Here is a 23,010-nt window from a genome sequence, read left to right on the forward strand (position 1 = left end):
TGAACCACACTCTGCTTTTATTGAATTGGGTAAGTGTACTGTGTTTTTTTTTTTTATTTGAAAAGCTTACACATGTGACTAAAAGTCATGAACAGAACCTTTTACTGTTACGAGTTTTTCATATATATGTATATTAATCCAGCAAGAAGCATATCTATCTAGTCCTGAAACAATGTTTACAAAACTCCATTCAAATGAAAGGACTGTTTGCAGATAATCAGACTTATTGAATTATTTATTTTGATGAAGCTGAAGGCCACTTTCATGTACTGTATTTCTAGAGATGAGCTGTAGGTTTATAGAATCCTGGTTTCTCCTCATGTAATCCAAATATTGATAGTCTGATTCCAGTGTCTTTCAGAAAGAAGCACTTTTAAAATGTAATTTCCTATACAGTATCCACTACCTGTAGATTTACTAGGAACCCAATAAATAATTTTTAAAAGGAGAAATGAAAGAAAAAAAATCCATTCTTGTTGAAATAGATGCACATTAAACTAGTACTATTCTAGGAAAAAGAGAGGTGGAAAGATTATTTTAATCATAAAATTCTAAGAAGCCCATCGCAAACTTAAACACATGTGATCACTGGAAATTGCTCTCCTCACTTCTGCCCATCTAAACCAGCACAGAAATCCTACATTGCTTGGTAAATTCTTGAGGAACAAATCTGCATCAGAATTTAAAGATGGATTTTTGAAATTTATAATGTTACATTAAGATATAGTAAAAAAATGTCTTTTACTCAATATGTTTACAGCAAAAGAGGCTGGGGAAAACAAAGTCTCAAAAGTCTTTGGAGCATATAGACCTTCAAAAATAATTCTTGCATCAGAAAAAAAAAAATCTCAATTCTCTCTGAAATCTTTCTTTCTAAAATACAAATCTTTTATTCCACTGTTTGGTACATTCTAATGGCTCAGATGAACAACTTATATGTCCTGGTCGCTGTGCTCCTTTCGGAGACGTGAACTGCAGCAAGGCTCAACTGTTCTGCTATTTTTTTCTCCATTTCCATGCTTCCTTTCCCTCATGTAGCTCAGACTGGAGAAAAATCAGCATGTTCTGATGAGCTTAATGCTATGAGGCAGTCAGATGGACCTGAATGTAGTGGAGATTGGAGCTCCAAAATAAATAGAACACCATGTGTCAGATAAAAAAAGGAAAGATAGTCTCCTGTATAAATCAGAAGAGATAATAAAAATCAATGAATAGACAGCAACTTTTTTCATACCTACACAAGCATCTCAAAACGACTGCAGACTTCAAGAATGATTTACCTTTTTCTTATTTGGAACACTTCATAATTTATTTGCTAAACAACGGTTTATGTTGCCTTAAACCAAATTTTATTGGCTTGTATTGAAGGATTGGGGAGGATTTTCTAAGAATTTATATATTGCTAAATGAAATATATTTGCCAACCAACAGCAATAAACTTCTGCTGGATTCTATGACCTAGCAAGCTAAAAACAACACTGTAAATTAAATTTGTCCCAAGTTTTGATATGGAAGAAGTTCCAGGACTTTTCAATGGCACATCGTGTTCTGTTCTTCTCACCGGCAGTACCGTGAAGGTATGTACAGGCCACGCTTGGTTCACGGACAACACAGGGCACTACATACTCATCAAGGTTAGGTGCTTTGCAGGTATCTGAGAGTTGCTATCTATTCACAAACCACTGAGCATTTCGTTTTATCAAAAAGCCTTCAAATGCTCAACGTCTGTGGTCAGTGCAGTCCCTTGGATAAGTCTAATGAAGATATGCTTCACCAAGGCAAAAACCTAAACAGTTAAAAATGGAGAAATATTTACAACCGTTTTTTCTAGTAAGTCGAGTTCTCATTTTCTGTACGTAGTGGGTGTTTTTGTTTTTGTTTTTTTGCTTTTACTTTTTCTTCAGTACATTTCAAATTAAGGTTCCGGGGCTATGAGTACAAACTCTCCTGGCCGGTTCCATACATATCTGCGAGTCGTTTAAAGCGAGGCCCCCAGTCACTTAGGTAGTCGTAATTCTGATCAGAGTTTGAGCTGATGGAATCCAAGGAGCTGAGTGATTCAGCCACTGAGCCATTTCCTTCAAATGCATACGTCTGCAAGGAATCATAGGGGGGAGCACAGGGATCCACATCGGCTTCTTTCAGTCTCTCCCAAATAAATTCTCGAAAAATGACATTATCTGGGATGCTTTTAAAAGTTGGTCGACTCAAGAATTGAATTTCTGGAGTCACATCCCTCCGAGTCTTGGTATCTCTGATGACATTGAGATTTCTTAGTGCGGCCATGTCGAAAGCTTCTGTGTCTTCCTCTCCCCCACCTTCGTCGTCATATCTCACGATATTTTCTCTGATATCTCGCTCCTCGTCAAAAATGAGAGGCTCTTTTTTCCGTCTTCTCATGGTGACGATGAGGAGGATCAACACTAAAACAAGGAGACAGGGTCAGTTCCAGTAAATCACCAACTGCCCCCCATCATGGTGAAATTAGGCCTGCGATCTTGACTGACAGATTTCCTGCCCTTTAAAGAGAAATGAGTCGGCCATCTACTTGCATGACAGAATCACAGCAGATGGGCTGAAATTGCTAAAATGCCTTTAAAACAGGACATTTTTATACATCAAGAAACCCTTTTCCACACCTGTTCAGAACTGATATCTCCCTCTTTAAGGCAACCTCCGAAGTATTTGCTAGAGCAAATTGAAGGGCCAGTTCAGGATAAATATAATAATTTCAAAGCTATGCAACACAAAGCGTTTTTTTTTTTTTTTTTTTTTGAACTCCTTAATTGCTGGAAAGGCAAAGTGACATTCATAAATGTTTTAGGTCTAATTTAACAACTGCAATTTTAGAAGGAAATGGATTTTAGCATTTGGCCAGGTTCTTTGAAGAAATGCCTAGTACCTGTCTAAGAAACTCCACTGTTAAATAAAACCCAGTATGTCAGGCCATATATGAAGAGTAAAAGCTTTTCTATGGTAAACTGAGTCTCACTTTCAGGATGAAATACTGAACTTGGTCTTTACACATTCTACCTGGAGAGAGAGGATGTGAGATTTTCCGCTTAGCCAAAGAGAGATTTATCAAAATTAATAAATAATAAAGCACAGGGTTGTACTGGAAAGCAAAGGAAACCAGATACACTGGCTATTATTTGGGTTTAAACCATCTGAATACACTCTTTGTATTTTTAATAAGTATACGCTACTAAGAAAGATTCTGCTTCACTCAGGCTATGGGTGACTGAAAGCTGAATTGGAAACACATCAGATTTCATGGGCACTTGAATTAAGTTTAAAAAAAAGTGTTCTTGAATTTTGGGGTTCAAAACATAAAGAATTATATTTAATTACCTTTGTATTACATCAGCCAACTTTTTTTTCTTGAAGATCTAAAAGGCCCAAAGGGCCCACTACTCTCAGCCTGTTTTTTAAAAGACACTTGAAATATTTATATTTCAAGTATCTTAGTTTGGCATTAAGAATACATCTGAAAATAAAAAATATAAAGCCAAGAAGGACGTCACTGTAATTCAGAATAATTACAAGCAATGACTAGATGGGACATATCTCATCCTCTACCTCAATCTGCTTAAAAAAAATCTAAGTACTTACTTAAATAAGGCCTTTCTGTTGTAATGTTCTGGCATGGTCCTTGAAAACAAAATATATAGCTTTGCTGTCAAAATGGCCTTGGATAGAAGTCCAGCCTTTTCACATATTAGCTGTGTGATCTTGGGCAAGTTAACTCGAACTAAAGGAGCCTAACCACATGTGATAATTATAGACAAATGTTCCCAAGGTAAATTGGAGAGATCGGGGCATAATGTAAGTAGAGTTAGTAGAGTGGCAGGAACTTCTTTGTGCGCCAAAGAGAAATTTTCATTGTTATCCTCCTGCCAACCAAGAACGTGAACTCAAAATTTCTCCTCTAACCCAATGAAATTAGGTTAACAAGCAAAGTAGAAGGTGTAGCAAATATACGGCAAGGCACGTGCACTAAAGAAAGATTAAATGAGACAGAAAAGGCAGCAAAGTGAAAAGTGAATGTCTGTAAATAGGACCTATCATTCGGCGCTCAGGGTAGTTCTCTGGGGTACGTGTGTTGTTGTTTGGTGGTGGTCTTAGGCATGTGAAAAGACCTGCCTATGGTCATTGAAATGAAATGCAATAGGTGGGAATGAAGTCTTCTCTACTTCCATCTGCCCCAAACCTTTGCACTCTCTAGGACACTATGAGCCCAGTGCTTCCATAGAAGATAATTGAGATACAAGCTGAGAGTGCAAGTGATATTTGCTAGTTTAGAGAAAGACACATCAGTAAATTTTAAGACATAGAGATGAATAACATTTTAGATTCATGATTTTAGCTTCCGAAACTTTTTACATAGTTCTCCCCAAAATAAAAGTAATTGCAACAGAAAGAAACAGGGGCCAAATAATACTTCTTGAGAAGTCAGAGAGAATGGAAAGATGAGTATCAGAGAGAATCATGATGGGTGGACAGGTGGAGGCAGGAATATGAGAAATCTGTTACCCAGCTTGGAAGCAGAATTGAGGGGGAGCAAATATCGAAACGAGTGCAAGAGGATGCAAGAAATGAAACGGGCCTGAAAGTGAATGAGGCTAGAAAGGGAGTAAGAGATTACATAATAGATACTCTTTTAATTTAAATCCGTATTTAGGCAAAATATTTCAAAATTCTCAAATCTCTTTCCTTCCTCTAATTATAATGAATCTTGTCATTTATTATATATTATATATATGATTGTTTTATGTTTTTATGTTTAACATATAAAACAGTTATTTCTTATATTCTATTGTAAATGTATTTTCATGTTACCGATAAACTTACTTTTTGACAAGTATAGCGCTCAGTACAAGTGAAACATGAAAGAACCCATAGGTGTGTCGGCACACAGGTTCGGTACCTATTAAGGATATTAATATCTTATAGAGTTTATTTTATTTCTCAATCTTGCCTGAAGCTGAGAAAAATGAAGTGTTTTAGAAGGTTAGAAAATTTAACATTTCAATGACTTAGGAGAATATTAATTTCTAACTACATGAGCACATGTAAAAAATAAAATTTAACCTTTACGTAGAACAAGTGTTAAGTGCTCTTCAGGGTCTATGGAGATAATCCCTGTATTAAAAAGAATATTTTCTGCTTAAGTAAGCACAAGATTATATAGTTTAAGAGGTTTTTCTCATATGTCTTTTCTGTCATATGGATGATACTTCTGAGTGGAGACAGAAAAGATTAGACAGGTGGCACTTACAATGTGTTGGTTGGTCATGAATTTACATATGGTCAACAAATGTGTGTTAGGTATGACGAAAGCATAGCACAGTTCTTCATAGAACTTATAATGAAATGGGCAGACTATTAAATAATGAGAATTAAATGTTAAAGTAGAACTGTGATAATTATTCCAAAAGAAGGAAACATGATCTTTTAAAGGTCTATAGGAGAAGAAACAGATCCACACAAGGCAGATTTACATGTCCCTGAAGGCTGAGGCTAGGCTGGGGGTGGAGAGGTGTCATGGAAGATTATACTTGGCACAATCAAGCAGTTAGCAAAGATGACAAGGCTGGGTGGTAAAGAAAGAGGTGGGAGATAACCACCTTGGTGTAAGGACTGCATGATATGATCATATGTATATATGTATTTTTAAGAATACATAGAATACATTTAAGAGGTGGGAGATAACCTCTTGGTTTAAGGACTGCATGGTATCATATATATATGTATTTTTAAATCATTCTGAGTGGACTTAGGATAGGAAGAAGGGAAGCGAAGATGTTAAGAAAGCAATTAGAATACAACTGCGGCAGCAAAAGCACACTGTTAACTTAAATTTCTGTTTTAGAAGTCAGTTCTTTAACCTCCAACATTTTCTGAGTATCCCAGTTATTTGGCAATAGTGCTAGTTATTGGCAAAATCATAACAGGATCCCTGCATCCAAGCAGCTCAAACTTGGTAGCTATATATCTACAAAGATAAATACAGTATAAAACATAATGCAATTCACTGTGAGAAAGTACAGACACAGGTGCAAAGAAGCATGCAAACCAGAAGAGCACCATTCTCTCAAATTGAAAGAAATAAAAGGGAAGATAAAGAAAGATATAGAAGTGTAAAACCCACAGCATACTATAAAGTAATGGACCCCTATATTCTCCACATCACTGTGGTCTGTGACTGATACATGTCCATTTTTACTTAATCATCTTGAAAGTACTTCAGTCCCACCTAACATACTTCCTGGAGATTAACCACAACATTATTGGTCCCCACAATTAAGAAGCCCCCTCTCCAATGAACTGCCACCATCAAGTATCTTATTTTCTTAAAGACAGCAGACACTTTAAAAGTCATCCAAGTTTGCTCCAGAAGCACTTACAGTGTATTCTCAGCTGCTGAATTCAATACCTCATTGTCATCCTGAATCCCTTGCACTGGATTTTCTAAGCTTGCAAATGTCTGAATTCTCAATATTCAGTTTTGGTCCCCAGAAGCAGGCAGAATTCTGCAGATGTGGTATAAATTGGTACCACTGCTAGATAAGCCTACTTATATTAAAGAAAAACTATTTCCCTTATTTCAAATTTTGAGTCAATTCATTTAAAACCACTCAGTCATGTGAACTATTATCAAGCCAGAAGCATCCTAAAACTCTATAAAAAGGTTCTTGCTTTAAATCAAATTGCAAGATCTTATACTTGTTAAACATCACTTTAAGTTTAACCTATTGTTTAGAGACCCACCAAAAATTAAAACCTAAATTTCCTTTAATTCAACATTTTTTACTGGACATTGATTTTCTGCAACTGTAATCCCTATAAGGTCAGTGATTTTATTCCCCATAGATATATCTTGAGCACAAAAAGCAATACTTGATAGTAAATATGCACTCAATAATTATTTGTTGATTTAAATAAAGTATGGGTTGGAGATAACTCTTGCCATTGTGAAGTTCAATATTTTATATAAGAAAAAGTAACTATTATATAATGCAATAATTATATAGCAATATAACACATGCTAGGTAAATATGTATGGGATGGTATGCTTTGGCCAGGATGCTCAGAGAAAGTCTCACAAGAGATGACATGGAGGTAAGACTTGAAGGATAAGCCACTGTCACCTATTTTCTCTATGGTCTCTATAAATAATCAGAATTTATTGGTCAATAAAATGTTTGTCTAAATCTTCACTATCCAACATGGTAGCTACTAGCCACATGTGGCTATTGAGCATTTGAAGTGTGGCTATCCCTATTTGAAACATGAACTGAGATGTGCTTTTAGTGTAAAATAAACATGATGTTCAAGAAAATTGTTAAACTATATTTTTATTGATTACATGTTAAAATTATAATAGTTGGCTAATGCATTAAATATGTTATTAGCATTTATTTCAGTTGCTTCTTTTTAGTTTTCCTAATGAGGCTACGTGAAATTTTAAAATTACATATGTGGTTCACACTTGCAAATCATAATAAATTTCTCTGGACAAAATGAAAGATTCAAAAATACTAGAAAATCTAAATTGTGTATGATCTTAAGGTATACTATAAAATTTTATTGCCAAATGACATATTGAACAGTGAAACAACTATTAACTACAATTATTACTGTGTCTACTAGGTGTAACTGAAAAATGACCTACTCTAAATGAAAAATCTGCTAGTACAATCTGTATCCAAGTTCAGCAATTTATTATAAGTGATTACCCACATCCATGTGGGAGTAGAATTTAGCTCTTCAGTAACTTTGTTTCTTTTTAACTCTTCACTGTCTTTTGATCCTGTTGATTTGCATAAATATTACTAAAACTGTTACATTTTCTCCATTTGGCACTAATTTTCACGAATTTTAATTTTGAACTTGAACTTTGATGGCTTCACATCAGAAACAACCATGATAGAGAAACATCTCAACTCCTTTCAGTGTCACTTCCAAATTCCCACCACTTTCTCCATGCCTGGAGCTATACCAGAGTTCCATACTTTCACCAAAAAACAGGTCATTGAAAATTTTCCCATGATTTATCTTCAACTACACTCAATTTTACTGACTTTTCTTTTTATAAAAGTAGCCTATTTCATATTTCCACATTCTTATATCCTGATTGCCCTGAAACTAAATCTGAGTTTTTCTTTTTTTCCCATCAGACTAAGATCACCACTGGTCTTGTTAACATCTGCCCAATCCGATGGGTACCAGTCAGCCCTTAGTTTACATGGCATGACTATCATATTTGACACAGGACTTCAACCAGGAAACATGATATGGGTGAGTTTTCTCGAATTAATGGACTATTACAGGAATTCTTACAATTTTAAAATTAAACATTTCACTCTCTCCTTTCAAATTATGGTCTGGTGGTCTCTCTTCTCTAGGTAATACCTAGGGTAAATGTTCCTCAAATTTTTTCACCCAATACTCTTTCAACATGAGCTCAATAAAACCCAGGAATTCAACTATTTTCTATATATGGCAATTGGTGAGGTCTCTGACATATAACTCTCCCATCTATCTCTCTGAATAAAGTCAGACCATATTCATAAATGACTAGTCATAATTACTGATAATAAAAACATATGGACTGCTTAGAATATAGTAAATACTTAGTAACAATTAAAAATTATAATTGCCATATATTATTTTACTCTAACCACTTTCTGCCCAAATGTCTCTTTGCAGATTTAAATCCATTAACTACAATCTGTTTCTATCTTGTGTTCTTTTCTCAAAAGAATACCCAAACCAGAAACTTCCAGGTCATCTTGGACTCTAACTTAACTTTCTCCTTGTATTTACCTCTTGCTCATCTCACTACCTTAATGAACCAATTATTATATAGTGTAACTCCTGGAGTGTACCTCAAATCCCTTGCCTAAACCCACCTTTACACTGACTCCTTGCCTCTATTTCCTGAATATGTGGGCTTAGATAGGATATTTTACTTTGCCCTGCCTCAATTTCCTCCTCTTCAAAATGGGGATAATAGAACTTAACTCATAGAAACTATCTTATAGTAATTTTATAAAGATTGAGTTATATTTGTAAAATTAAAAATACATATGTATAGTAAGCACAATAACAGGTCATATATGATAAATTTCTATAATAAAATCTTAATATAGTCCCTATTCCTCTGGATCTTGCTAAAATTTGAATTATATAATAGAGATATCAAATCTATTCTAGAGAAGCTTAAAATATGGGGCAAAAAGAGGAAAATGAACAGAATGTGATAAATACTATTTACAAATTCATTCCAAAATATTTTTCCTCCTACATTTCCTACATTAGGCCCCAAGAATACATTGGTTTAAAAAAAGAAAAATTAAGATCAGTACTCTCAAGATGTTCTTAAATTTGAGCAAAGCAAATCGTGATAACTGCCACAAAAGAAATACACAGGTTTCATGATAAAGAATTGCAGGTGTTGGGGGAACATACCTTGGCGTCCCTGGCCAAGGTGCCCCAAGCATGGCGTGCCCAGCAACCACCCCCCCCCAGGTCAAACCTGGTCTAGCTCTAGCCATCCCACTAAGCCCCAGCACAGTGTGCCCAAGATCCCTACTTCCCAGACAAGGAGTTCATCACCACTAAACCAGACTTCCAAGAAAAGTTAAAATGTCCTCTTTAAGTGGAAAAGGCCATTAACTAAAAAATAAAGACAATGGATCAGCCACTTAAAAATCGTATGAAAATTAAATGAAAAAGATGTAAAGTATGATATCAGGACATAAAATGTGTGTGGGGGAGAGTACAAACATAGTACTTTTAGAATGCATTGGAAATTGACTATCAGCTTAAAACAGACTACTATATATGTATATAATGTTGGTATATGTAAACCTCATGGTAACCAAAACCAAACCTACAAAAGAACCTAACAATCCAAAAACCATCAAACCACAAGAGATCAAGAGAAGAAGAACTATAAAAACAGTAAAATAACAAGCATATACCTATCAATACATTTTAAATGTAACTGGACTAAATGAATCAATCAAAAGGCATAGGGTGACTGAATGGATAAAAACAAGACCCATTTATATGGTGCTTACGAAAGACTCACTTTAGATCTAAAGATATTCCATCCAAATAAAGCTGGAGAAGTACTCATATTAGACGAAATACACTTTAAAAAGAACTGACTCCAAGAAGAAAATATAACATTTGTAAATATCTATGCACCCAACATATGAGCATGTAAATATATAAAGCAAATTATAACAGACATAAAGGGAAAAATTGACAGTAATACAAAATAGTAAGGGGACTTTAACACCCTACTTGCATCAATGAATAGATCATCCAGACTGAAAAATCAATAAGAAAACATTGGCTTTAAACAACCCATTAGACCAAATGGGCTTAACAGATATACAGAGAACATTTCATCTAAAAACTTCAGACTACACTTTTTTTTTCAAGTGCACATTGAACATTCTCCAAGCTAGATCACACATTAAGCTGCAAAACAAGTTACAATAAATTCAAGAAGATTGAAATTATATCAAGTATCTTTTCTGACCACAACAGTGTGAAACTAGAAATCAATCACAAGATAACTAGAAAAATAAAACATGTGGAGAGCTAAAGCACGTGATACAAGCCTACCTCAAAACCCCAGATAAACCATCTAACTTTACATCTAAGAGAAGTAGTAAATGAACAAATTCCAAAGTTAGAAGAGGAAGGAAATGATAACAATCTGAGTATAAATACATTAAATAGAGACATAAAAATAGTAAAGATCAATGCACAACTAAGAGCTGTTTTTTTTTTTGAAAAGAAACAAAACCAATAAACCTCTAGCCAGAGTTTTCTAGAGAAAAACAGGACCCATATAAATCAGAAATAGAGGTTAAACTGATACCATAGAAATACAAAGGATCCTAGCAGACTACTATAATTATACACTAGAAATAGGACAACCTAGAAAAAAATAAATTCCTAGAAACACAACCTTTCAAGATTGAATTATGAACAGAAAATCTGAATAGGCTGTTACAAGTAACGATAGTGGATTAGTAATTAAAAAACTCTCCAAAGAATGAAGAGGAAGGAATGCTTCCAAACTCCTTTTACAAGGCCAGCATTACCCTGATATCAAAACTAAAGTCATAAAAAAAAAATTATAGGCCTATATCCCTGATGAAAATAGATGCAAAAATCCTTGACAAACTATTAGCAAACGAAATTCAGCATTGCATTAAAAGAGCTATACCCCATGGGCCACCTGGGTGGCTCAGTTGGTTAAGCGTTCGACTCTTGATTTTTGGCTCAGGTCATGATCTTAGGGTCCTGGGATCGAGTCCCAGGCTCCCTGCTCAGTGTGGAGTCTGCTTATCTCCCTTTCCCTCTGCCCCTCCCCCTGCTCACTATCTAAATAAATAAACCTTAAAAAATGTAAAAGAATTATACCCCATGATTATGTGGAATTTATGCCAAGGATGTTTCAACATCTGCAAATTAATCAACATTATATACCACATTAACAAAAATGAAGTTTAAAAATCATATCATCTCAATAAATGCAGAAAAAGCATCTGACAGAATTCAACATCCACTTATGATAAAAATTCAACAATGTGAGTACAGAAGAACCACACCTCAACATTAGAAAGGTCATATATCACAAACCCACAGCTAACATCATACTCAAGGGTAAAAAACTAAAAGCTTTTCCTTTAAGATCAGGAAAAAGGCAGGAATACATTTAAAATGTCCATACTATCCACTCTTGCCACTTTTATTCAACATGGTATAGGAAGTCCTAGCCATAGCAATTAGGCAAGGGAAAAAAAAAAAGGGCATCTAAATTGGAAAAGAATTAAACTGTTTGCAAATGACATGATACTGTATATGGAAAACCTCAGACTCCACCAAAAACTACCAGAATAAATGAATTTAGTAAAAGTCACAATACAAAATTAACATACAGAAATAGGTTGCATTTCTCTACACTAATAACAAGCTATCAAGAAGGAGAAATTAAGAAAGCAATCACATTTACAACTTCATTAAAAAAATTACTTAAGGGAGTGCCTGGGCGGCTCAGTTGGTTAAATGTCTACCCTCAGCTTGGGTCATGATCCAGGGTCCTGGGATTGAGCCCCTCATCAGGCTCCCAGCTCTGCTTCTTCCTCTCCCTCTACCCTTCCCTCTAACTTGGTCTCTCTCTCAAAATAAATGGATAAAATCTTTTTAAAAATTACCTAGGAATAAATTTAACTAAGGTAGTGAAAGACCTGTATTCTGAAAACTATGACACTGATGAAAGAAATTGACGATGACTCAAATTAAAAGAAGAGATAAACCATGTTTATGAATTGGAAAAAAAAATTATTTTAAAATGTTCATACTATCCAAAGCAAACTACAGGTTCGATGGAATCCCTTCAAATTACCAATGTCATTTTCTACACAATTACTACAAAGAATCCTAAAATGTATATGGAACCTCAAAAGACCCCAAATAGCCAAAGCAATCCTGAGAGAGAACAGTTAGAGGTGTCATGCTCCCTGATTTCAACCTATACTACAGAGCTACCGTAATCGAAACAGTATGGTACTGCCACAAAAACAGACACATAAATCAATGGAATAGATAAGAGAGGCCAGAAATAAATACACAATTACAGTCAATTAATATATGACAAAGGAGGCATGAATATACAACAGGGAAAAGACCGTCTTTTCAGGAAATGGTGTTGGGAAAACCTGACCACTTTCTTACACCATAAACAAAAAGAAACTCCAAATGGATTAAAAGACTTGAAAGGAAGACCTGAAACCATAAATCTCCTAGAAGAAAACATAGTAAGTTCCTTGACATTGGTCTTAGCAATATTTTTTGGACCAGTCTCCTCAGGCAGGGTAACAAAAGCTAAAGGAAGCAACTGGGAATACATCAAAGTTTTGGCACAGTGAAGGGCACCATTTTGAATGGGAGAAGATATTTGCAAATCATATATTTGATAAGGGGTTAATATGCAAAATATAAAAAGAACTTACCTTAATATCAAAAACAAACAAGCAAACAACCCAATTAAAAATGGGTACAAAACTTGAATAGTAATTTTTCCAAAGAAGACATACAGATAGCCAACATGAGCATGAAAAGATGCTTAACATCACTAATCACTAGGGAAATGCCATTCAAAACCATAACGTTACCTCACACCTGTCAGACTGACAACTGTCAAAAAGACGAAAAATAAGTGTTGGCACGGGTGTAGAGAAAAGAAAACCCTTGCACACTGTTGGTGGGAATGTGAATTGGTATAGCCACTACAGAATACAGTATGGCGTTCCCTCAAAAGGTAAAAACTACCATAAGATCGAGTAATTCCACTTCTGGGTGTTTATCCAAAGAAAATGAAAGCACCAATTCAAAGAGATATGCTTTGAGGAATCTCCCTACTGTATGTTCTCTCTCTCTCTCTATATATTATATATATATATTATAATTATACATATAATGTATACATATATGTATATATACACACCTACCTACACACAAATATTACTCAGCCACAACAATGAATGAAATCTTGTCATTTGCAACAACATGGATGCGTCTAGAATATCTCAGAGAAAGACAAATACTGAGTTCATTTATATGTGAAATCTAAAAAACAAATTGAAACAGACTCCTAGGAAACAAACTGTGGGTTACCAGAGTAGGGAATGACTATATAGGTGTACTATATAGGCAAAATAGGTAAAGGAGACTAAGTTGTACAGTCCTTCAGTTATAAGACAAGACATGGGAATGTAATGTATAGGGAATATAATCAATAATTTTGTAACAATTTTATATGGTGATATATGGTAACTAGATTTATCATGGGGATCATTTCATATAAAAATATTGAATCACTAGAATGTACACCTGAAATTAATAGGATATTGTATGTCAAGTATACTTCAATTAAAAAGACAAAGAATCATGTTTGTGAACCATGCTTAATTTAATCACTAGGTTAAGACTGCCCCCTGAGAAGGAAACACTGAAGCTGGTTATCAAGGGTAGTGTGAGCCCAAAAGGTACAGGGATTTAGGAAAAATCTTTCAGTAACAGGGTGGCATGTTTGAAACTAATGGAAAGGCAGCTGTGTGGTTCTTCCTACAGGATGAGTGAAGGATTAGATGGCCTGATACCTTCAAGAGGTGAGCAGGTGTCAGAACATGTCTGGCTTTGTGGGCCATGAGAACAATTTGGATTTTATGTAAGTACATTTGATGCTTCTGAAATGTCTCAGGCAAAGAAATAATTTATGTTTTAAAAAGTGAAATGAGAGGAAAAATACACGGGTACTAGTGCAGTCTGGTGATCAAAGACGGAGGTCATTGGAAGTGACAACTAAGCTAAGATCTAAAGGATGAGAGAATTCAACTTGTCATTTTGTCTGGATCTGTGTGCTGTGGAATAAGAGATATATGCAGATCCTCAGTCACAGAAGGCCTGAATTTGAACTTGTACTTATGAACCTACTCTATTATTTATAGTCACAAAGAATAAATGAAGATTTATATTTGATAAAATCCAAGCATGTGAATGAGGTAAACTAGATATCAATGATAGCATTTTAAACTAAAACTTAAGCAGAATTTTAACAACAAATATGGTATCCTTGAAATATCTACTGCAGTATTTTCTCTATCTTTAGATAGATTCAGAAAATCATATATTCAGATTTTTTTTCTTGAGCCCTTATAGATCTCCAGGGCTATCAACCCAAAAATATAATTTGAGTGTGTGCCATATCCACTTTATAGGAAAAAAATGAGGAGACAGGCTGGATTTCAGACAAAATGCCCTAAAATCATATAATCTTAGGAAATGGGAAAATCTGCGCCCCTTGGAGAAAGTACTTATGGATAAGGACAACAATAAAATCAAACCCTCTTTTCCACTAATGAATACATTCAAATCATTCATGGTCTCATTCGGCATGCAGGTATGGCATGCCCTCTACATGTCATATCAGCATTTTATGGCTACATACATAGTGATAAAATAATACTCAGCCCCTGCCTCTAAAAGCAGGAGTCTACGGGAGCAGACAGACAAAGAGACAAACTAATGAAACAGGTGAGTCAGCCACGAAGGATGCTCTGGTATACACAAGGTGTTATGGGGTACGCAGAAACAACACCCAACCTCGACTCCGAAGCAAGAAGGGAGAAAGTTGTTCCAGGCAGAAGGAGCAAGTCACGTAAGAGCAGGTAAGACGAAGCAGGATGAGTCTGAAAAAGAGCAGCTCTGCAATTTGGCTGAAGGTTGAAATGGTAGAGAGCAGTTAGGCCATAGAAAGTCTGTGATTTTCACCTGTAGACCACTGGAGCCATGGAAATCTTATGTTAAGCTGGTGTGTGTCATAGTCACATTTGCTTTGCAAAAGCTTAGTCTGCCTGTGATGCTGGTGGATTGGGTCTGGTAGAGACAGGTCATTGCCTTAATTCAGGAGGGTGACGAGAGACCCAGGGCGAAATCAGGTGCAGCACCAAGGGAGAGCATGGCATAGATTCAAGAATCAACAAAGTAAAATTTCATATTTTGGGGGCACTGATTGGCGGTGGGAGATGGAAGAGAAGAGTAAAGGCTGATTGATTCCCCTTTAAACATATGGAAGTAGGGACTAAGTCAGGAGGAGAGGTAGGGATATAGGAAAATCGTTCAGGATTTAATAATTCTAGTCAAATTTCTAATGCCAGCAGTCTGTTGGAATGATGAATGTGCCCAGCCGGAGTTCTGCGGCTCATCTGTACAGAAAAGATGCTGCTCCCCGTGTCTGGAGACAGGGAAACATCTCATTACAACCAAAACTGACCTTCCCCCTACACCCCAAAAAGTAGCACAGACTTCCTCTCCATTAAATGTGCTAGTTAGAATGATTTGAGTATCAAGACAGACATAAAACTGACCTAAGTACTATGAATACTTTGTGTACAAAGACAACTGGTCTACTATATATTTTGGTTATAATGAAGTATAATCTCAAATTTCTCATATACAGTTCCTGATGTGTTTTCTCAAGGTTGGAAGTAATTGGAGGATATTGTAAATTAGAGTTAACCAAAGAAGTGATAAAGCTGCTTTGTAAAGCAGATCAAAGATTCTGATAGCTCCAATTCGACAGTACCTGGGCTGTGATACGCACAGATCTGCAGGCATTTCCCAGAGACACACAAGTCTCTCCTATTGGAAAACACATAGGGGAAAATACCTTATAAAGGACATCCAGAAGGCAGTCCCACCTATGTTTGGGTCCTGGCTGTGACACCATATAACTTTGTGCATGTCTCCCCTAATTTACAGTTTTCTAATATACAAAGTGGGCATAATACTATTTACTAATACCTGCCTAGAAAACGTGTTGTGAGAATTAAATTAGACCATGCTCATAAAGCATCTAGCTAATGTCTAGCACTTAGTAGGAGCTTATTAAATGTAACTAATTTTTACTATGCTTACATTTGTTTGAAAGAGGAACACATGTGCCACCATAAACTAGCCACTTCTGTCCTTTATTATCATTAGGACTATTGACTATTGTTACAGATTATGATGGGGACCAATCTTTTGTGTAGTGCCATCATATTCTCCACAATCATATATATATAAAAAATATATTTTACTTAGGTAGTACTATCACTTATAAAACTAGGAAAATATTTTCCGGTTGAACAAAATCATGAGTGGCCACAGTAGCAGAGGAGCAAATATGATTCAGCACGCAGTAGATCAGGAAAGAAAAGTGAAAAGACGCATGACAGCAGATGCCTAGCTGGCCCTCCTGGACACACTGAAAGAACTCGAATTCCATGTAGTGAACAGTGGTTTCCACAAATGTCTTATTAAACCGGAAGCTGGGCCAGTCTAATTCCAGTTGTGGCTAAAGAGCAAGGACCCAGAGGGGATGTTACAGGACTTCAATTACTTGGACCTAAAGGTCCAAATATGGAAAAACAAAATATAGTAAATTCAGTGACAATTTTAGTGTGTAGGAAAACGCACAGGCTAACAAACTAACAGTGCAGACTAACAAAGAAAATAGCTATAATCTTCTCTGGACACGTGCAATATTTAATATTGAAACATTTCAAAACAACTGAAATTCTTTCTGCTCATTTCTCAAAATCCACTGAAGTAATAATTTAATGTCATTCATACATTTTTTTAACGATTTAAGTTACTTATTTGAGAGAGAGAGCACACAAATGGGGGGAGGGACGGAGAGAGAGGGAGAAACAGACTCCCTGCCCAGCAGGGAGCCTGACTACAACGGGGCTTGGTCCAGGACCAGAGGTCATGAGGCACTTAACCAACTGAGCCACTCAGGTGCCTCAAATTTGTTTTTTTCTAAAATGCATTCAGCTTGGTTGAAAAATAACCGTCTATGTCCATAATTATGAATTTATGATAAAAATGCATAACAAAATTGGTGTTGGGGGAGGGCACCTGGGTGGCTCAGTCTGTTAAGCCTCTGACTCTTGCTTTTGGCTCAGGTCATGATCTCAGAGGCGTGAGGTGGAGCCCCTCATCAGGCTCTGAGATGAGCATGGAGTCTGCTTACCATTTTCTCTCTTTCCCTCNGTCCCTCCCCCTGCTTGTGTGCTCTCTCTCTCTCTAAATAAATATCTTTAAAAAATTGATGTTATGGCAAAATATTTAGTCAAGCATTAGAATACTAAAGTATCTTGCCATACACTGATGAAATGTTCCTACTTGCAAAATAATTGCATCTGACTGATAACTTTATCACTTTAATTAGAGAATTCAGGTACAAATAAATTAGAAAGGGTGAGAAGAAAGTTGGGATGGCAGAAAACTCAGGAAAGAGTTCACCCATAAAGTTAGAAGGACACAAACATGAAGTCACTATGACCCACTTCAGACAACAAGACTTTCCAATTTTGAGAAAGAAAGGGCTACATGTGAACAATTTAAAAAACATTTTCAAGGTGTATTTTCTTTGCAGTTTAATCCAAAAGCAGTGATTGGCACTAAGGAGACCTAGAATCTTATGGCACAGTGGCCATGAACTTGTTATATGAACTCCCGAAATCCTTGAACCCAGCTGTACTTCCTTTTCCCCCTCTGCAAAGTGCAGAGGTTTGGGCTACAACTGATTTCTATGATGCCTTCCAGCATGAATATTCTGGAAACTTCAGGGCATCCCTATCTCTCATCTTACAAATAGCTTTAATTTGAAACATCACTGGAACACAAACTTGGCATACAGGGACGTACCTTTTCTTAGGGGTTAAAAGCCCAGGCGCTTCTCTAGTTTCATCCTTAGATTGAACTAGATTCTCAACTAGTTCTCCCCTATTTCCACCCCTTTACCTTGTTTTTTTAAAACCATTTTTTAAAGATTATTTATTTGAGAGAGAGAGAGAGACAGAGCATGAGCAGGGGGGAGATTCAGAGGGAGAGGGAGAAGGGACTCCCCATTGAGCAGGGAGCAGACGTGAGGCTCAATCGCAGGACCCTGAGATCATGACCTGAGCTGAAAGCAGACGCTTAACCAACTGAGTCACCCAGGCTCCCCTACTTTGATTTTTTTCTAGCAATATTTATTTAGAAGACTAAAAAGGTTGAGTTACAAATCCTGGTATCTAACGTCTAGGAATAAAATCCACCTCACTTCTTGAGGTATAAAGTATGAGTCCCTTGTGCACTAGAAGTCATGATCCGTGCCAGGCTGTGCACCCCATCTACAACACCCCCACCCAAATAGTCATGTTGGCTTTGGCACATGTTGTATGAACACCTACAGTCTGTAATTGAGGAGACGGAACCAAAAGAATACGCAAACTCCTGATCATCTGTTTCCAAAGACTCAGGAAATAAGGCATAAAAAGACTCAGTTCTGAACAGAAATACCAGTATTTGAACATACTGATTACTGAGCCAAGTCCTTACTGAGAAATGAAAGCCATTAATTCCCAAATGAATTTCAGTACAATAGGCTCTGTTTTGACTTATGTTTTTGTAGACTTGGAGAAACTTTAAAGAAATGAGTAAAATATAAGACAAACACCTTATCCTAAGAAGTGGAAGAGGTATTCCGAGTCTGGTATCTGGTAAATGCTCAAATTTAAACTTTGATGAAATCCACAGAAACCTATAATCTTACCTGGAGACGTATGTATACACACACACACTCTCACACACTCTTATGTATCAGATACAAGAATGAAACCTATAGAACTCTATTTCACTTATTTTCAGTGACAGCTAGGTAATGATTCTTAATTAGAACCATCAAGCCACCTAACTTGCAAGGAATCCTTAGGTCAAAGGTAAAAGTATGTTCTAACAATGAAGATTCATTAGATACACAGCCTTAAAAAAAAATCAAAGGTAATTAATTGTTGGGTATGATTAAATTGTGAGGAATATAACTTTATCTTACTCTTTTGAAGACGACGTAATCGAAATTGTCTGTGATAAACTGGCCAAGTTAAAAAAGAGTCATGCATGTACCATCTAGATGCCTTTGCAATGGTTCCATCTTTTTCAAAATTTACTCTGGGCCTTTGTATTCTATTTTAATCAGGCTTTAACTGAGAATTACTTACCGTTTTAACGAATTTCTGAGACTTTCTGCCACCTGTGTAAAGTTATTTGAAAAATAGAAAAGTTTTTTCCTTTCTAGATTTATTTGGTTAGCTGAAGTTATTGAAGGCAGTAATTTACATTTGTATGACATCATTTACAGTGTATTAGTAACTAGATCTTAGCTTGGTGAATAGGTTGAGAATTCACTTTATCAGTAACACTTAAAAGTTATTGCATGTCCACTCTATGGTAGCCATTTGATTATCTCATTTAATTTTTACAACAACCTTACAGTCTACTTCTATTATTTTCTCCTTTTAGATTAAGTAGCCAGCTTTATAATAAAGCTGGTGAAAAGCAAGTGTTATGTTGGGAGCAGTAATAAAAGCTAGGTTTGCCTAACTTCATAAATCTTGTTTTTAAACATTACACAATGATGACTCACATTGCCAAATTCAGCTTTTACAAAAATGCATTATAAATGGGTTTGCAAATTCTATTAGACCCCAAGAAAACACACAGTACGGTCGGTCTCAGATGCAATATTAAATGCTTGTTGTCCTTGATGTAGGAAGTTCTACTCTGAAAGACAATGTAGCTGAGGAATAAACCCATTACCCAATGCTGATGTTGGATGTCTCCCAATTTTTAAAACGGTACTGCATAATCTCTTATAAAACTAATTCTAATATACGTTATAAATCTTATTCAACCATGCAATAAGGTAATCATGGAGAGTATAATTAAATATGTTAATTCTTTGGAAATTATAACTTTTGCATTGCTGAAATTGCAATCTTTTCAAATATGTGAATAATTTAAAAATCTACCTTAAATCTTTTCTGAAAAAAGGTGGGATATAAAGCCATAATTTCTGAAGTAATCACGTTATCAAAACAACATAGAAAAGATTCTGGTCTAATAGATCTCTGTAGGGTATTCTAAAACAAACAGCTGGGACATGGTAAACTTGAAAAAAAAATCAAGTTTAAACAGTCATTTATCTTCACTGTTGTTTTAAAAATGAAATTGATATTTTTTCTGAGTTGTATTTTAAATATGCTATCGTAAAGTGTGGCCAGCAACACGGGTTGCTCATTGAACAAAACACGATGGAACAGAATACTTGCATATGTTCTCAAAAACATACTAAAGGCAAAAGAAAAGAGAAAGGTCATGGTATTTGGTTGGTGTGACTGCTCTTACAGCGCAGGCGCCGGTAACGGTACCTACCCAGCAATGTCAAGACACAGGCGAGGATCGCGATCAGGGCTCCTGTACTGAGGCCGGCTGGTAGGACATAGGCCTCCGCATTGCAGGTCTGGGCGATCCCATCGGCATCACAGTCGCAGACGCGGATGGTGAGAGTGTTGGTGCTGCTGAGGGAAGGCGAGCCACTGTCCACGATGAAGATGGGCAGATAGTAAACAGATTGTTCTTGTCTTCGGAAGCCATTTCTCCTGGTGAGAATGGAAGCTGTGTTGTCTAGGAGAAAGCAAACGCATAACACAGGATTTCTGATGGACTGTCCAGCCAAACTGATGTAAGGGGGTGGGGGGATGGGCGAAATAGGTGAAGGGGATTAATAAGTACAAATTTCTAGAAGAAGTTTATCACACGTTTATGTGATTTAAGTCATTCTGTTTAGTGTCTTTTGTCAGCTCTATTATCCAGTATTGGTTCATTTTAATACATTTTAATGTATTTACATCATGCTACACAGTTATGACCAAAGGAAAGAGTTGTAAAGTAAAACTGAAAAGTTTTATTCATCACTTAACTGCAACTTTGTAAAAATTACATAGAATACACCCGTTCCTCCTCAATTTCAAACCATACACTTACAAAGGGGATGATTCAAATTAACAGATTAAATATTTTTGCAGCATCATCAGCACAAATAAATAAAAATCCTAATCCATCCTCTAGTTCCAAATATAGAAACAAGTAAAATAAGACAATCCAGCTTTAGGTATACATAGATATTCAGGAGAGGAATTATTGTGTAGTTTTAAAAAATCAATATTGGTATATAACGTTACCCAAACCCCATGTATATAAACAATTTGTCAGTGATAAAATAGGTCATTTGTGTTTAACTTATGTTCAATATTCTATTTTATCTAACATTTAATTATGAAACTTTCACCAGTGATCAATAAGTAAGTCTGTATCACATAACTGATTTCTGTATCAGAAATAATTTTTTTATCTACTAGCAATTTACCCAGCTCCCATCTTAGAGAATTTATGTGATCCTTTAAATTTACAGAAATTAAAACATAAAGAAGGAAAATAGGATCACAGTTTCATCTAGTGTACTTTAATATGTATCTCCTTTCCAAGCTATCAAAAAGATTTATCCAGTGTTTATCATAAAAGAATTAACAATGCTCTAATGAAAGAGCAAGCTGAAATCTGTTCCATCCAAAGGAAGCTCACAGAAGACTGGAGGAAGCATATAACCTCCAATTTTGGATGTGGCAAGAATAAAACTGTTTGATTTTCAGGTTCCATCTGGTAAGTTTTTACATAAACAAATCTTTTAAGACATGAATTTGAGGTGTTCATTAAAAATCTACACATGGAGTTGTTGAAGGATATTGTTTTCAGTATGTTTCTATACACTTAATAGTAACACACACGTCTATTTCTTTACCTCCCAATCATTAAGATCTATGTATTCATGATTTGATACACAAAGTTTTTTCAGAGCTGTTGAATTGTAATTTAACATGCACAGTATCAAATAGCACACATGCACACACACACAATGGATTGTGGAACACATGCATAAATGCCCAAGTGAAAGAAAGCCCAATCCTTAGGAAGGAGATCATAAAATTCATCATGTTCTCTATACAGTTCCTATGATGGAAGCCAATATAAGAACTGATCTTCTTATTTCTACATGCTTTCCTCCAAGGTAAATGCTATGGAGCTCTGGTCTTGACTTAGGGAAATCTTTCAATTGTGGGGCAGTGGGGATGTCCTATAAATCCATACATTTTAGTGCATGTACTGTCCAACAATCCTGGTGGTACTGGATGATGACACATGGGGGAAATAGACTTTTCTTGTCGAGGTCATAAAATCCCCTCTTGACACCTGTGCTGGATGAAGCAAAGTGCTGAGAATTGTCCCAAATATGATTAAGTCAGAGAGTTTGGGATTACCCACATAGAGAATGTTCTTCCATTTATATGACTAAAGGGACAAGATAGTGTTCTCATTTAAGCAGAGAGTGGGATCAGGAAAAATATTTTCAGATTGAATTTTTGAGGTCAAAGTTAGATTTTCTGCACTAAAGAAGATGGTGGCTTCAGGTAAAAAAGCACTTACAATGTCCACCTTCTGAGTAAGTCTTTTTTAGATGAGCCAGTGTTGCAAATCTATTTCTACATTTTT

At 35.9% G+C, this 23,010-nt stretch overlaps 1 protein-coding gene across 2 annotated transcripts in view; it reads right to left on the bottom strand.

Moving 5' to 3' along the window:
- Window positions 1-1,833: 1,833 nt before the first annotated feature.
- CDH7 (cadherin 7) overlaps window positions 1,834-23,010 on the bottom strand; it is a 104,542-nt gene continuing 83,365 nt past the window's right edge. For both annotated transcript variants that reach the window (XM_008704831.1, XM_040632446.1), the window contains 2 exons: window positions 20,836-21,087; window positions 1,834-2,423 (listed from right to left, as the gene is read on the bottom strand). In XM_008704831.1, the coding sequence (XP_008703053.1) occupies window positions 1,930-2,423; window positions 20,836-21,087 (746 nt within the window). In that variant the 3' untranslated portion in view covers window positions 1,834-1,929. The remainder of the gene's footprint in view (window positions 2,424-20,835; window positions 21,088-23,010) is intronic.

Source organism: Ursus maritimus, unplaced genomic scaffold (genome assembly GCF_017311325.1).
Source record: "Ursus maritimus isolate PB19 unplaced genomic scaffold, ASM1731132v1 scaffold_18, whole genome shotgun sequence".
NCBI lineage: Eukaryota > Metazoa > Chordata > Mammalia > Carnivora > Ursidae > Ursus > Ursus maritimus.